Source organism: Cavia porcellus, unplaced genomic scaffold (assembly GCF_034190915.1).
Source record: "Cavia porcellus strain 051 isolate PalLab524CR breed Dunkin Hartley unplaced genomic scaffold, mCavPor4.1 scaffold_11, whole genome shotgun sequence".
Classification (NCBI taxonomy): Eukaryota; Metazoa; Chordata; class Mammalia; order Rodentia; family Caviidae; genus Cavia; species Cavia porcellus.
In genome coordinates, this window is record NW_026947494.1 from 54,282,039 (window position 1) to 54,297,788 (window position 15,750).

Here is a 15,750-nt window from a genome sequence, read left to right on the forward strand (position 1 = left end):
GCAACAGGAATGAATTAGTAGAAAACAATCTGAACTTGGCCATCCCAGCTGTGTGCAGTTGTTGTGGTAATGGCTAGGCAAGCCCCTCTATGCCCGCTGTGACTCTTGGGGAGAAGCTGACCTGGAGGGGGAACAGCTGACCCAGAGGGTGAGCCATCCTCCAAAGCACAAACAAGGATGTCACCTCGCCCACACTGTGCCCTCCTCCTGTCCTCCCTTACTGCCCTCTGGGATGGCTTCCTGTCCTCTGCCCTTTTATGATCCAGAATCTGGCATTTTTGCTTTCCCCGGCAACCTATCTCGTCTCTTACTTGCTTTCACTTAGCCCTCACCACTTACACTTGGAACAAGCAGCTACCTCACTGTCACTCTGCTCCTACCTACTTCAGCTGTCCCCTATGACTGACATGAATGCTTTCTGATACCTGTGACTCTGCTGGAATAGATGATCAGCTTGGGGGAGGCCTTGTTGCACCATGGCCCTCTTCCTGCACCAGACCTGAGCCCAGCTCACTGTGCATGATCCTCCCAGGACCCCTAGTGCTGGCTCCTGCAGCCACTTCCCTGTAGACCCTTGTGCCTTGCTCCAGCCACTTGAGACACTGCCCCTCTTCAGGGCCATCTCCCTGCCAAATCTCTCAACATCTGGGGTCCATCCTTCATGGAGCACCCCACTAGAACTAGATCCTTCCTTTGTGGGCTTTCGGTAGATTTTTATTCCACAGACTTCTCTGTGACTCCTCCGGCAGGGTGATCCTGATCTCCCCTTCCCATTTTGGATTATAAACTCCCTGCAGACAGGAGCAGTTACTCCCCACCATCCCTCATATCACTTTGCCCACAAGATAGCTTAGCAGGAACTAGGTGCTTTAGAAACTATTTTCTGTGTTACTAGAGATGCAACACAGGCTGTCACCTTGCCAAGCAAGCAGTCTTGCCACAATTTTACAAACATCTGGACATTAAATAACTCACTTCTATACACTCACTGGGTCACAGAGGCAATGAGGGAAAAAATTAAACAATTCCTGGAATCCAGTGATAATGCCAGTACAAAGTACCAGAGCTGATTGGAACGCAACGATACCAGTGCTCAGAGGGAAGCTCATTGTGAATGCTCACATTAGAAAGGCAGAGTGAGGTAAGAACAATCAAAAACCTACTGATGCACGTTGAGACACTAGAAAAACAAGAACAGTCCAAACCCAAACTTAGCACCATAAAGAAAATTAGAGCACAAATTAACAAAATTGAGACTAAAAAAATCAACCAATCAATGAGCTTGTTCTCTAAAATAAACAAAATAGACAAATCCTTAGTCAATCTTTCCCCAAAACAGAAAACTTAAATCAATGTCATTACAAATAAGTCAGGCAAAAATGCAAAGAAGGCTACTAAAATCCAGATCATTAAAAACTACTATCAAAACTTGTACTGCAACAAATTGGAGAGAGTCTTGCAAAATTAGACAGATGCCTAGACACATGTGAATTATCAAAAGGCAGGCAAGAAAATACAGTGGTACCTCGGTTCATGAATTTAATTCTTGGTCTCAAATAGAATTGAATCAGAACCAAATCAACTTCAGTGCTGAGATTCAATGTGCGGCCAATAGGGGAAACCTCCTTAGGTTCTGGCCCAATTGGGTTTGAGACCTGAATCACAGAAAGAATTCAGTTCATGAACTGACGTACCTCTATACAAGAACACTGAACAATCCAATAACTGCTTATGAAGTTGAGACAGAAATTTAAAACCTAACAAGGAAGAAAAGTCCAGGACCTGATGGATTCACTGCTGAATTTTACAAGACTTTCAGGGAGGATGTAATAGGACTACTCCTCACAATCTTTAAAAAATTGTAAAGAAAGGAGTACTTCTAAATTCATTCCTAGGCATGCAGTGATTTCCATCCAAAGAAGCAGCCTTGGCACATTGCTTAGAGCCTGGTAGGACCCCGCCCAGCATCACCCATCAGCAGAGGACCCCAGGAAGTAGACAGGGCTTGGTTACGGCCCTCTTGGCCTGGTTAGGCCTCATCCAGCCACCCTCAAGAAGCCTGGAGCCACCTGTTCTCTGCCTATGAGCTGGAGGAACATGCAGCGATTTCCATCTTATAGCAGCAGCACGTCCTACGTCCCTCAGATCCTGGTAGGGCCCTGCCCAGTGTCCCCCATTACTGGTGGACCTCTAGAAAAGTCCCCTCTGGCCTAGTTGGGCCCTGCCCAGCCATTTCCAGTGCCTGGGAGCCACGTGGCAAGGTCTGCCTAAAAACTGCCCCTCAACTGGGGAAACTCTTTGCAGTAGGGATTGATATTCTCAACCCAAAAAACGACAGACACCTTGCCTACACCTACTTTGAGAAACTCTTCTCTCATAGGTTTCATGATACAGAAGAAATGGACGGATTCCTAGAAACGTATGAACTACCAAACCTAGATCAAGAAGATGTAAAACTGCAGAATAACGCAATTTCATTTAATGAAACTTAAAATGTAATTAAAACCTTATCAACAAAGAAAAGCCTAGCTTCTGATGGATTCCCTGCAAGAATCCATCTACAAGAAATTCAAGGAATTCTACAAGAAATTCAAGGCAGACAATGCTGACAATCTTCAGACTATTCCATGAAATTGAAAGGGAAGCAATTCTCCCTAACTCATTCTTAGAAGCAAGTATTACTCTAGTACCGAAACCAGACAAAGACCCAACCACAAGGGAGAACTTCACGCCAATCTCCTTCATGAACACAGATGCAAAAATTCTCAATAAAATACTGGCAAACAGAAGGCAGCAAATCATCAAGAAGATTATATACCACAACCAAGTGGGGTTCATCCAAGGAATACAGGGGTGGCTCGACATATACAAATCAATAAATGTAACCCACTGTAGTAATAGACCCAAAACTAAGAACCACATGATCGTTTCTATAGATGCAGAAAAAGCTTTTGATGAGGTCCAACACTCATTCTTGATAAGAACCACACAGAAAATCAGAATAGATGGTCTTTACCTCCAGATGATAAAAGCCATCTATGACAAACCAACAGCCACCGTCATATTAAATGGCCAAACACTGAAAGCTTTTACTCTAAAATCAGGAACAAGACAAAGATGTCCACTATCACCACTCCTATCCAATAGAGTGCTGGAAATACTAGCCAGAGCAATTAGACAAGAGAGAGAAACAAAAAGAATAAGGATAGGAAAAGAAGAAGCTGAATCATCAACTCTTACAGAAATGATACTCTCCATAGAAGACCCCCCAAACTCCATTGCAAGACTCCTAGCTATAATAACTAAATACAGGCATGTAACTAGATACAAAGTCAACACTCAAAAATCAATAGCATTCCTATACATAAACAATAAACTCACTGAGAGAGAAATAAAAGCAGCCACACCTTCACAATAACATCCAAACAAATGAAATACTTAGCAATCAACCTAACAAAAGAAGAAAAATATTTATTCAGGGAAAAGTATAATACTCTGATAAAAGAAACTGAAAAGGATCTGAGAAACTGGAAAGACATTCCTTGTTCATGGGTAGCTAGAACGAACATTGTAAACATGGCTGTTCTCCCAAAATTGTTAAACAGATTTAATGCAATCCCAATCAAAATGCTACTAGCACATCTCACACGTCTACAGAAATCATTCTTAAAATTCATGTAGAACCAGAAAAAACCTAGAATAGCAAAGGTAATTACGGGTAACAAAGGCAAGGCAGAAGGCATCACAGTCCCTGACTTGAAGTTATATTACAAAGCTGCTATCATAAAGTCAGCATGGTACTTCAATAAAAATAGACCTGAAGATCAACGGAATAGATTAGAAGATACATCTACAACTACAAACACACTCAGCCACCTTATCTTTGACAAAGGGACCAAACATGTTCACTGGAACAAAGACAGCCTCGTTAATAACTGATGCTAGAAAAACTGGCTCTCCGTATGCTGTAAACTAAAACTAGACCCTTGCCTATCACCGTGTACTAAACTAAAGTCAAAATGGATCAAAGATCTAAATATTAAAACAGAAACACTAAATCTGCTAGAAGACAGACGAGGTAGAAATCTTGAAGGTAGTGAAGAGAATTCATGAACAAAAATCAAACAGCTTGGGAAGTACTTCCCAGAATCCATAACTGAGATCTCGTCTTATTAAAAGGTTTTTGCATGTCAAAAGAAATCTCAAACAAAGTAAAAAAAAAAACATGAATGTTAAAAAAAATCTTAAGTCAACTGTCCCTCAGACAAAGGACTTCTGTCTGGAGCATAAGGAATTTAAAAATCAGACCCTCAAAATACAAAGGCCCAATTCAAAAATGGGTATCTGAGATGAATACACACTTCTCAGATGCAGAAATACACATGGCAAATACAGACATGAACAAATGCTCAGCATCATTGGTCATTAGAGAAATGCAAATTAAAACCACATGGAGAGTCCATCTCACTCCAGAAAGAATGGCTAGGATCAAGAAAACTACCAACAACAAATCCTGGAGAGGCTGTGCGGAAAAGGAACTCTCCTGCACTGTTGGTGGGGAGTGTAGACTGGTACAACTCTGTGGAGGTCAGATTGGGGGTTTTTCCAAAAGCTGGGATAGAGAGTCCCATTTGAACCAGCTATTCCACTTCTGGGCATATTGAAGAAGAACTGAAAACATGATATCACAGTGATATATTTGCACCCATGTTCATAGCAGCACAATTTGTAATAGCCAGATCTTGGAAACCATCTAAATGCCCATCAACTGAGCAATAGATAAAAAGATGAGATACTTATTTACAGTGGAATCCTATATAACTGTAAAGAACGATAACACTGAGATTTGTATCGGTAAATAGATGCAACTGGAGACCATACTCAAAGGAAATAAATCAAAATCACATATATAAATACTATATTGTCTCCCTAGTGTAAGAAACGGTAAGGTACAAAATTCTCAACAAATTCTGTAAAAGGTTAAGAATCTGCTCAAAAAGGAAAACAATATCATCTCAGGGAAAATGAGGGAAAAAAGGAAAGAAAAACACAATATATATAAATTTGTATAAACCCACTTAAGATAACTAAGATGATTGTGCTGCAAATTCTATTAGTTCTGGGGATAAAATAGTTAACATTCATAGGATTGGATCAATTTTGGTTGTTTGAAAATCACTATGTAAAATAGTTAGTTCTGTTCCTTCCACCTTGTTTTGAAGGACTATATCGTCATTGTTTTAGGTATTTTGCTATTGTTATTTGTCTTTTACGTTTCTTGTTTTTCTAGTATTTTATTGTTTTGCTTTTCCCTTTCATGCAGAAAGATAGGTGTATATGTAAAGGCTTATACATGCCTAGAATTTCTCCATAACATTTCACGAGCATCGATTGTATTACGTGTGATGAAATAAACAGCTACGTTGAAGAAAAAGAGACATTATGGTTTCCATTGCTGATTCCCGATCATCATGCTCTGAAATCCAGTAATGCTTTTATTCTTTGTTCGGAGTGGCTTTAGTCCATTTTGTACTATTTAACTTCAACATACATGATGGTATGACAGCTATTTTGGAGAGAATAAGAGACATTATGGCAGCCATTGTTGATTTTCCTATTGTCTGGTTTTGAAGGCCTAAAATGTCTTCATTATTAGGTTGTGATCCATTTTATATTATTTTGTTTTGTATGAATTCATTGTGTGTGAAATATAGAAAACTATTTAGAAGAAAGCTACAGATATTATGGTAGCCCACTGGTGATGTCCTGTTGTTTTGCTTGGAAATCTATGCCACTTAGATTGTTTTCTTCTGATCTGCTTTGTTCTGTTTTATTTTACTGTCTTTAAATTTCTAAAAAATTTTTAAACATTCTTTGCTAGAACCTGCCATTATTCTGATACAAAACAAGATAAACCTCCACACAACAACTACAAGACGAAAACTACAGGCCAATCTCTTTAATGAACATAGATGCAAAATTCCTCAGAAATATCTAGGCAACCTGCTGTGTAATTATCAAAATGATCACATACATTAATCAAGTTTACATCCCAGGGATAGAAGGATGTTTTGACCTATGAAATCAATGAATGTAATACACTACATAAAGAGATATCAGGAAAAACATCATACCATCATCTCAATAGATGCAGAAAAAGCTTTTGACAAAATCCATCCATTCATATTAAAAATGCTGACGAAAATAGCTATAAAAGGACATTATCTCAATCTGATAAAAGCCATGAGGACAAGCCAACAGCCAGAATCATACTAAATAGAGAGCAACAAATGAGGAAAAGTTCCTCCAAAAGTCTCCAAGCAAAGTCAAAATATAGCAGCAAAATATACAAAAGTCAGTAGTGTTCTTGTAGACCGGTAACGAACCAATTGAGAAATGAATTAAGAAAACAATCCTGTATTCACAATAACATAAAGAAAACCTAAATACTTAGGACTGACCTAACCAAGGAAATGAAAGACTCTACAGTGAAAAGTACAGTACTCTGAACAAAAGGGATCGAAGGGGACACCAGGAAATGGAAAGAGATCCCACTCCTGGGTAAGCAGGGGTGATGCCATCAAAATGGTCGTACATACAACATTTAATGCAACCTCAATGAAAATGCCAACAGAACTCCTCGCAGCACTAGAGAAAACAATCCTCAAAGTCATGTGGAATCAGAAGACACCTAGAATAGAAAATCCTGGGCAACAAAGACCAAAGCAAGAGACTTCAGCATGCCAGATTTCAAGGTATGTTACAAAGCTACATGGATAGAAAGAGCATGGTAGTGGCATTAGAACAGATCTGTGAATCATTGGAACAGAATAGAAAATGTAGAAACGACCCCACAGGGCCTTGGCACTCAGGAAGCAGGAGGATCCCCACAAGCTCGAGGCCAGCCTGGCCTACACAGTCAGGTCGAGGCCAGCCTGAACTGCATAGTGAGAGCCTGTCTCAAAAAAACAAACACAAACAAAAATAAAAACAACTCCGGACAGCTTCAGCCATCTGATGTTTGACAAAGGAGCCAAAAACATTCTGGAGGAAGATAGAGTCTTTAGCAAATGGGTCTAGGAAAACTGGCTGTCCGTGTGTAGAACATTGAGCCTAGACCTGGGGACATCACCAGGTACTAAACTAAAATGAAAACACACCAGGTATATAAATATTAAAACACAATCACTTAACATGCTAGAGGACAAAATATGTACAATTCTTGAGGTCAGGGTTGTAGGCAAGGACTTGTTGAACAGAACCTAATGACATGAGAAATAACATCAAGAATTCACAAATGGGATCACATCAAATTAAAAAGCTTCTTCACACCCAAACAAACAACAAACAGAGCGCTGAGATACCTACAGGATGGCAAAAAAATTCTGCCACCTATGATGACCAATATCTGGCGTATGTAAACTAAGAAAGAAATTAGATCTCCCAAAATCAAAGATCGAATATGGGCAACTGACAGGAATTGACACGTCCCTGAAGAAGAAAGAAAACCAAAGTATACATAAATTAAAGAGCAGGAGAAAAGATAGATGATAGGAAACAGGAATGGAGACCTTTTGCAAATGAGAAGAGGGCCAAGAAGGGAGGGGAAGGCGAGAGGAGCAGGGAGGCAAAGAGAATCAAGATGTGTCCCGCACAGGTACCATCGACCCATGATGGACACAGTCATTATGTATCAGAAACACGCATGGCTTCTTTAAAAGGTGTCTGTATTTTGCTTCCAACCTGTCCAGGACCTGAGCGGCACCTGTGCTTTCATTCTTAAAGATCTTTTCACTGGTCCTCCTGAGGAAAGAGCAGGTTTATCAACCAAATCGTCATCTTTGGCAGGAGCTGCAGAGCCTGGCCGCCAGGGTTAGCAGTTACCCTTGTGTAGACTTAGGGTACTTTTAGGCCCCATCCCCTCGGATGAGGCAGGGAAGGGAAGAGGCTGTCCTGAAGTGTCTGTGCCAATAACCTCAACTCTCAAGCTAAACACTCACTCAGCAGGACACCCCCAATACCACAGTGCTCAGCCTGAGCTACCGGCTCTGCTCACGCCAGGTCACTGCATGTCCTGTGGGCACCTCAGTTACTGATGCTTCCAGCATAGGCCAGGCCTGCCCTTCTCCTGTCCAGTGCATGCCCATTCCTTGATCACATGTTGCAAAAATACATCACACAAGCAGGCCATAGCATCTGCGTCCTAGCTGGCAACCAAAACAGAACGCTTACATACAAATTCTCTATGCCAAACATCAGAGCTTACTTTGTATTAATTTAAACGACCTTGTTATAGAGTTCAGATTTCATTGGCGCCTTCAGCTTCACTGTTAAACTTGGCAGGCTAAAGGCCCACGTGCTAAAGGTCAACCCAGGGCTGTGCTAGGGGAAGGGGTACAACCTTGAAGAGGTGTGGCCTAGTGAGAGATTTTGCTTCTTTCCATGAGTGGGGTGGTTTCTCTCTGCCACATAGGCCCACCATGATGTGCCGTTTGCCAAGGGCCAAAGCAGTAAGAACAACAGTGTAATGAACCCTGGACAGGAACTTTGCAAACTGAGCCAGTGGATATCGTTTCTATATAACATCATTACCCTACACATTTGCTATATTAGAAAACAGCTAATGAGGTAACCAATTCACATTTCTAAAATTAAACAGAAAAGGAATTGAGAAGGGAACCAAACCGATACGCCACAGAACAAGACACAGGCAATAATGGAGGAAATGAACAAAACTAATAAAGACATAAGACGTGAGAGGCAAAGGTCACAGTAAATAAAAATCAATGGAAAAATACGAAAGTCAAAGTCAGAGATTGAAGAATGGTAACAAAATGGGATCCAGCTCTATGCTGTCAGTGTGCAGGTTAGAGTCTACACTAGGAATAAGTGGAAAGTGAAAGGACAGAAAATACCGAAGAACACACCACTGAACAAATGTAATAGGAGAATTCTAGCCCGAAAATTCAATCATAAATATATTAACCACCAACCAGAGCAATAAAAAAAAGAACTGGAATAAAACTCTAAAGTGGTTAGACCTCAGAGATATCCACTGTGCACCATTCAGGAGCGCCAACATAGGATTTTGTCTCAATTTTACATGAAACATGCCTAAGTCCCATATGTGAGGTCATGCTCAGGATATTGTTGAAATCCCAAGTCATACAAAGTATCTTCTCTGACCACAGGGGTGCAGGACCCAGAAGTTGCACAGTGTTTGAAAGCTTTGACTTCACAGGAAGTATCTTCTCTAAGCAGGTGGAATGACAGGAGATGTTTCTAACCAAGGCACAAGAGGAAAACAAAAGAACTGTGCTGAAACTAAGTAACACACTTGGAAAGGCTGGGCTCCTGGGCTCCTGGGCTCCTGGGCTCCTGGGCTCCTGGGCTCCTGGGCTCCTGGGCTCCTGGGCTCCTGGGCTCCTGGGCTCCTGGGCTCCTGGGCTCCTGGGCTCCTGGGCTCCTGGGCTCCTGGGCTCCTGGGCTCCTGGGCTCCTGGGCTCCTGGGCTCCTGGGCTCCTGGGCTCCTGGGCTCCTGGGCTCCTGGGCTCCTGGGCTCCTGGGCTCCTGGGCTCCTGGGCTCCTGGGCTCCTGGGCTCCTGGGCTCCTGGGCTCCTGGGCTCCTGGGCTCCTGGGCTCCTGGGCTCCTGGGCTCCTGGGCTCCTGGGCTCCTGGGCTCCTGGGCTCCTGGGCTCCTGGGCTCCTGGGCTCCTGGGCTCCTGGGCTCCTGGGCTCCTGGGCTCCTGGGCTCCTGGGCTCCTGGGCTCCTGGGCTCCTGGGCTCCTGGGCTCCTGGGCTCCTGGGCTCCTGGGCTCCTGGGCTCCTGGGCTCCTGGGCTCCTGGGCTCCTGGGCTCCTGGGCTCCTGGGCTCCTGGGCTCCTGGGCTCCTGGGCTCCTGGGCTCCTGGGCTCCTACCATCACTGATGCTGACACTGATAGGAGCCCAGAAGCCCTGAAACCCAGGAGCCCAGGAGAACAGGAGCCCAGGAGCCCAAGATCCCAGGAGCCCAGGAGCCCAGGAGCCCAGGAGCCCAGGAGCCCAGGAGCCCAGGAGCCCAGGAGCCCAGGAGCCCAGGCATGAGTTTGTACTTGGCAAGTCTGCACTGCAGAGGAAAGTCTGCGTGTTCCCTTGTACCACTAGACTGTGCTTTCTTGACTTGTGCCTCAAAGGTGAGGAGTGTTCCCTGGGATGAATCACATAGTCAGAGGTGGCTGGATCCTAGTAGCTGCCCTTCCCTGGTGAGGATGGAGACAGCCAGTGCTGGTTTGTCTGGGCAGTAGCATTCGGAGGAAACTCAGATATTTGTACATAGCTTGTTTATAATATCTACATCTATTTTCCCTACTTTGTCAATTTATTCTATAATTTTAATTATATCGATATGGACTCACGAGTTTTTGTGGTATTGATTTGGTGGCTCACTGAGCAGCAGTGTGTGCAGAGGCCTTGAAGGCCAGCTTCCTCCTACTGTTGCCCCCTTGAGAAGCAGGAAGGCCAAGGTTAGAGGCCGGCTTGGGTGAGTGGTTTGAGGCAGCCTTGCTTCTCACATCCCTGGGTTCCCCATGGTCCTGTCTCCTCACATTGAAGACATGCTCAGTGCCCTAACTGTGGTTATAAGTTCTGGGTGCACCCATATCTTCCCTTGGTTTGGCCCCTTGTTGAACCGGAAGCTGTCACCATCACTAAGCCTGAGCTCTAGCCAGGCTTTACCTTGGATAAGGGCTGAGCTTTACCTTGGAGAAAGGCCATCTGCTGTGCCAGACTTGGGTCAGAGCACTGGGCATGTAGGTGGCTGTGGCAGAGGCAGCTGCGATTGAAGTTCCAGGAGGGAAAAGACACGGGTGACATTAGAAGCTGCCTGGTAGCTGTCCAAGATGCCTGAGGTCGTGTTTGTGAGTCAGGATCGCCAAAGGCTGCCTGTGCTGGGCTACAGGAGGCTGGCTGACCTGAAACAGGGTGTGGGGCCAGGCCTAGAGCTGGAGCTGCCAGGGCCCAGAAACGGAGACCATGGGTAGAGGTGGCTGCTCCGTGCTGCTGCCCATCAGCGGCCCCCAGGGTGGGCAGGGTGCTAGAGGAACACTAAGAGCGCCGTTTATGTGGGGGCGCACCAACGCTCAAGCTCTGTCCTAGCCAGGAACAGGCTGCCCTCTTGCTGCCCCTGGTCCTTGCCACATTCAGCTGTGCAGATGGGAAGGAGATCCCACTGGTGCCAGGGGGAGGTGCCGGAAAAAGAGAATTGTGTGGGGCTGCCACATATGCGGAGGTCGGCCCAAAGCTGGGCCCCACTTGGGGACCAGATCCCATGGCTATGGCTGTGCTGCCACTGGGCGGTGCCACAGTCATCTGTGCAGATGGGAAGGAGTTCCCACTGGTGCCAGCGGGAGCCCCCCGGGAAAGAGGATCAGGTGGAGGTGTGGTATCCATAGGCTCTACACCAGTGTCAGTCCCTGACTGGGGAGCAGAGGATGTGCCTGTGGCTGTACTGCCACTCGGTGGTGCCATAGTCATCTGTGCAGATGAAAAGGAGTTCCCACTGGTGCCAGTGGGTGCACCCCGGGGAAGAGGATCAGGTGGAGGTGTGGTATCCATTGATTCTACACCAGTGTCAGTCCCTGTCTGCGGAGCAGAGGATGTGCCTGTGGCTGTGCTGCCCCTGGGTGGTGCCATAGACATCTGTACAGATGGAAAGGAGTTCCCACTGGTGCCAGCAGGAGCCCCCTGGGGAAGAGGATCAGGTGGAGGTGTGGTATCCATTGGTTCTACACCAGTGTCAGTCCCTGTCTTCAGAGCAGAGGATGTGCCTGTGGCTGTGCTGCCATTGGGTGGTGCCATAGACATCTGTACAGATGGAAAGGAGTTCCCACTGGTGCCAGGAGGAGCCCCCCGGGGAAGAGGATCAGCTGGAGGTGTGGTATCCATAGGTTCTACTCCTGTGTCAGTCCCTGTCTGGGGAGCAGAGGATGTGCCTGTGGCTGTGCTGCCACTGGGCGGTGCCACAGTCACCTGTGCAGAGGGGAAGTAGTTCCCATTGGTGCCAGTGGGAGGCCCAGGAATAAGAGAATTGTGTGGGGGTGTGATATATATAGGTGTTGCCCCAAAGCTGTGCCCCATCTGGGGACCAGAGCCCATGGCTATAGCTGTACTGCCACTGGGCGGTGCCACAGTCATCTGTGTAGATGGGAAGGAGTTCCCACTGGTGCCAGTGGGAGGCCCCGGAGGAGGAGCATTGTGTGGGGGTGTGACGTATATAGAGGACGGCCCAAAGCTGGGCATCACCTGGGGACCAGAGCCCATGGCTATGGATGTACTGCCACTGGGCGGTGCCACACTAATCTGTGTAGATGGGAAGAAGTTCCCACTGGTGTCAGTGGGAGGCCCCGGAAGAGGAGCATTGTGTGGAGGTATGACGTATATGGAGGATGGCCCAAAGCTGGGCACCACTTGGGGACCAGAGCCCATGGCTATGGCTGTACTGCCACTGGGCGGTGCCACAGTCATCTGTGTAGGTGGGAAGGAGTTCCCACTGGTGCCAGTGGGAGGCCCCGGAAGAAGAGCATTGTTGGGAGGTATGACGTATATGGAGGATGGCCCAAAGCTGGGCACCACCTGGGGACCAGAGCCCATGGCTATGGCTGTACTGCCACTGGGCGGTGCCACAGTCATCTGTGAAGATGGGAAGGAGTTCCCACTGGTGCCAGTGGGAGGCCCTGGGAGAGGAGCATTGTGTGGGGGTGTGATGTATATAGAGGACGGCCCAAAGCTGGGCACCATGTGGGGACCAGAGCCCATGGCTATGGATGTACTGCCACTGGGCGGTGCCACAGTCATCTGTGCAGATGGGAAGGAGTTCCCACTGGTGCCAGAGGGAGGCCCCGGAAGAGGAGCATTGTGTGGGGGTGTGACGTATATAGAGGACAGCCCAAAGCTGGGCACCACCTGGGGACCAGAGCCCATGGCTATGGCTGTGCTGCCAAGGGGCAGTGTCACAGTTGGCTGTGCAGAAGGGAGGGAGCTGCCACTGGTGTCAGGGGCCAGAGGCCCAGAAAGGAGAGGATCAGGTGGAGGTGTGATGTCCATTGGAAGCTCTACTCTGTTAGTGTCTGTGTGTACAGCAGAGGCTGTAGCTGTGGCTGGAGATGTCAGTGGGTTCCCAGAGCCCAGGAAGGGCTTCTCCTTTCTGTTCTTACTCTTCCCTGATGGCACAGTGGATGGAGGTCCAGTCCCTGGGGCAGCCAAGGGAGCAGAGCCCAAAGGCTCCATGCATTTGTTATCTTTGGGGGCCTTCTTTCTGTTCTTACCTTTCCCTGCTGGAATGGTGTCTGGAAGAGCAGTCCCTGGGGCAGCCATGGGAGCAGAGCCCAAAGGCTCCATGCATTTGTTATCTTTGGGGGCCTTCTTTCTGTTCTTACCTTTCCCTGCTGAAATGGTGTCTGGAGGAGCAGTCCCTGGGGCAGCCAGGGGAGCAGAGCCTAAAGGTTCCCTGCTTGTCTTCTCTTTGGGGGCCTTCTTTCTGTTCTTAGGTTTCCCTGCTGGAATGGTGTCTGGAGGAGCAGTCCCTGGGGCAGCCAGGGGAGCAGGAGAGAAAAGCACTGAGAGGTCAAAGACCTCAGGGGACTTGTCCTTTTTGTTCTTAACCTTCCCCACTGTATTGGAGTCTGGAAGGTCAGTCTCTGAGGAAGCCAGGGGAGCACAGCAGAAAAGCCCTGAGAGATCAAAGACCTCAGGGGACTTGTCCCTTTTGTTCTTAACCTTCCCCACTGGATTGGTGTCTGGAAGGTCAGTCTCTGAGGAAGCCAGGGGAGCAGAACAGAAAAGCCCTGAGAGGTCAAAGACCTCAAGGGACTTGTCCCTTTTCTTCCTACCCTTCCCTGTTGGAATGGTATCTGGAGGAGCTGTCCGTGGAGTAGCCAGGGGACCAGAGCAGAAAAGCTGTGTGGGGTCAAAGACCTCAGGGGCCTTCTCCCTTTGGTTCTTTCTCTTCCCTGTTGGAATGGTGTGTGGAGGAGCTGTCCCTGGAGTAGCCAGGGGAGCAGAGCAGAAAAGCTGTGTGGGGTCCAAGACCTCAGGGGCATTCTCCCTTTTCTTCTTACCCTTCCCTGTGGGAATGGTGTCTGGAGGAGCTGTCCCTGGAGTAGCCAGGGGAGCAGAGCAGAAAAGCTGTGTGGGGTCAAAGACCTCAGGGGCCTTCTCCCTTTGGTTCTTTCTCTTCCCTGTGGGAATGGTGTGTGGAGGTGCTGTCCCTGGAGTAGCCAGGGGAGCAGAGCAGAAAAGCTGTGTGGGGTCCAAGACCTCAGGGGCCTTCTCCCTTCTGTTCTTTCTCTCCCCTGTTGGAATGGTGTGTGGAGGAGCTGTCCCTGGAGTAGCCAGGGGAGCAGAGCAGAAAAGCTGTGTGGGGTCCAAGACCTCAGGGGCATTCTCCCTTTTCTTCTTACCCTTCCCTGTGGGAATGGTATCTGGAGGAGCTGTCCCTGGAGTAGCCAGGGGAGCAGAGACAAAAAGCTGTGTGGGGTCAAAGACCTCAGGGGCCTTCTCCCTTTTCTTCTTACCTGTCATAACCTTCCCTGTTGGAATGGTGTCTGGAGGAGCTGTCCCTGGGGCAGCCAGGGGAGCAGAGCAGAAAAGCCGTGTGTGGTCAAAGACCTCAGGGGCCTTCTCCCTTTTGTTCTTTCTCTTCCGTGTTGGAATGGTGTGTGGAGGAGCTGTCCCTGGGGCAGCCAGGGGAGCAGAGCAGGAAGGCTCTGTGACATCAAAGATCTTAGGGGCCCTTTCTATTCTTAGGGCCCTCTTTCTGTTCTTACCTTTCCCTGCAGGGATCATGGGTGGATCAGTGCCTGGCAGAGGCTGGGAAGCAGAGCAGGAAGGCTGAGGGCTACTGGTGAGGGTGGAGTCCTGCTGCTTTCTGTGGTTACTCTCCCCCGCAGAGATCAAGGGTTCAGGAGCAGTACCTGTGGCAGGCAGGGGAGGAGGGCAGACAGGCTGTATGGTGCTGCTGATGTCTAGGGCCTGCAACTTACCCATCAGCCTGGCATTCAGAAGTTGGAATGCTGCCTCCTTCTCCTGATCTATGTGCTCCGCAGTGATCTTATAGCTTAGTTCCGGAGGGGGTGGCAGCCTGAGGGGTGGCCCTTGGTGACGCCTCAGGAGAGGGATCTTTCTTCTTCCTAGGCCAGTACCCTCTGGTGTCATCTCGTGTTCCTTTCTGGTTTCTTCATGTCTGGATGGTGTGTCTGCCACCACCTGGTTCCCGGTCTTGCGGGGAACTTGGGGGGCCGAACACGGTTGCTGGAGGCTGTCAGGCCTGGCCGCCTTCAGATCTTTGGTGGAGCCCGGGGGCGGCCTGGTGTGCGAGGGGGCTGCAGCCCTCCTGCGCTGTCCCGGCAGCCCCCCGGTGGAGCTGTAGGAGCTGCTGATGGCATCTCGCTTGGTGGAGCTCACACAGGAGGGCTGGGGGTAGCGGGCAGCTGGAGCTCTGGCGCTCTGCCTGCGGTGGTCTGTGCTCAGAGGCCCAGGCCTGGGGACATAAGGCACCTGGCCTCGCCGGCCTACCACGGGCCTGAAGGCGGACGGGGGCCTCGCAGCCTCCTGGGCGGCCCTCCTCTGCTGAGCCTCCTGCCTCAAGAGCCAAATGCCCGAGCAGTCCCTGCGGGAGGACCTATGGCTGCTGCTGCGGCGTGTCTGAAAATCATCTGCGGGAAGCACTGGCCTCCCCAGAAGAGAGCCTACCTGTTGGCCCATGGGCCCCAAGG

General features: G+C 48.2%; 1 protein-coding gene across 1 annotated transcript; it reads right to left on the reverse strand.

The window, feature by feature from the left end:
• Positions 1–11,096: 11,096 nt before the first annotated feature.
• LOC134478035 (putative POM121-like protein 1) lies at positions 11,097–15,739 on the reverse strand. Its single transcript, XM_063257888.1, has 3 exons — positions 14,803–15,739; positions 12,949–13,227; positions 11,097–11,182 (listed from the first exon to the last, which is right to left on the reverse strand). The coding sequence occupies exons 1-3, from the start codon at positions 15,737–15,739 to the stop codon at positions 11,097–11,099; spliced, it is 1,302 nt and encodes a 433-aa protein (XP_063113958.1).
• Positions 15,740–15,750: the final 11 nt, after the last annotated feature.

Excerpts from the sequence above, each read along its gene's own strand:
- LOC134478035 (XM_063257888.1), bottom strand. The coding sequence starts at position 15,739 with ATGGGCCAACAGGTAGGCTCTCTTCTGGGGAGGCCAGTGCTTCCCGCA. Across the intron at positions 13,228-14,802 it reads CATGATCCCTGCAGGGAAAG|GGACTGGACCTCCATCCACT; the intron begins GTAAGAACAGAA and ends TGGCTGCCCCAG. Across the intron at positions 11,183-12,948 it reads AGCCATAGCCATGGGCTCTG|CTGAATGTGGCAAGGACCAG; the intron begins GTCCCCAGGTGG and ends CCATCTGCACAG.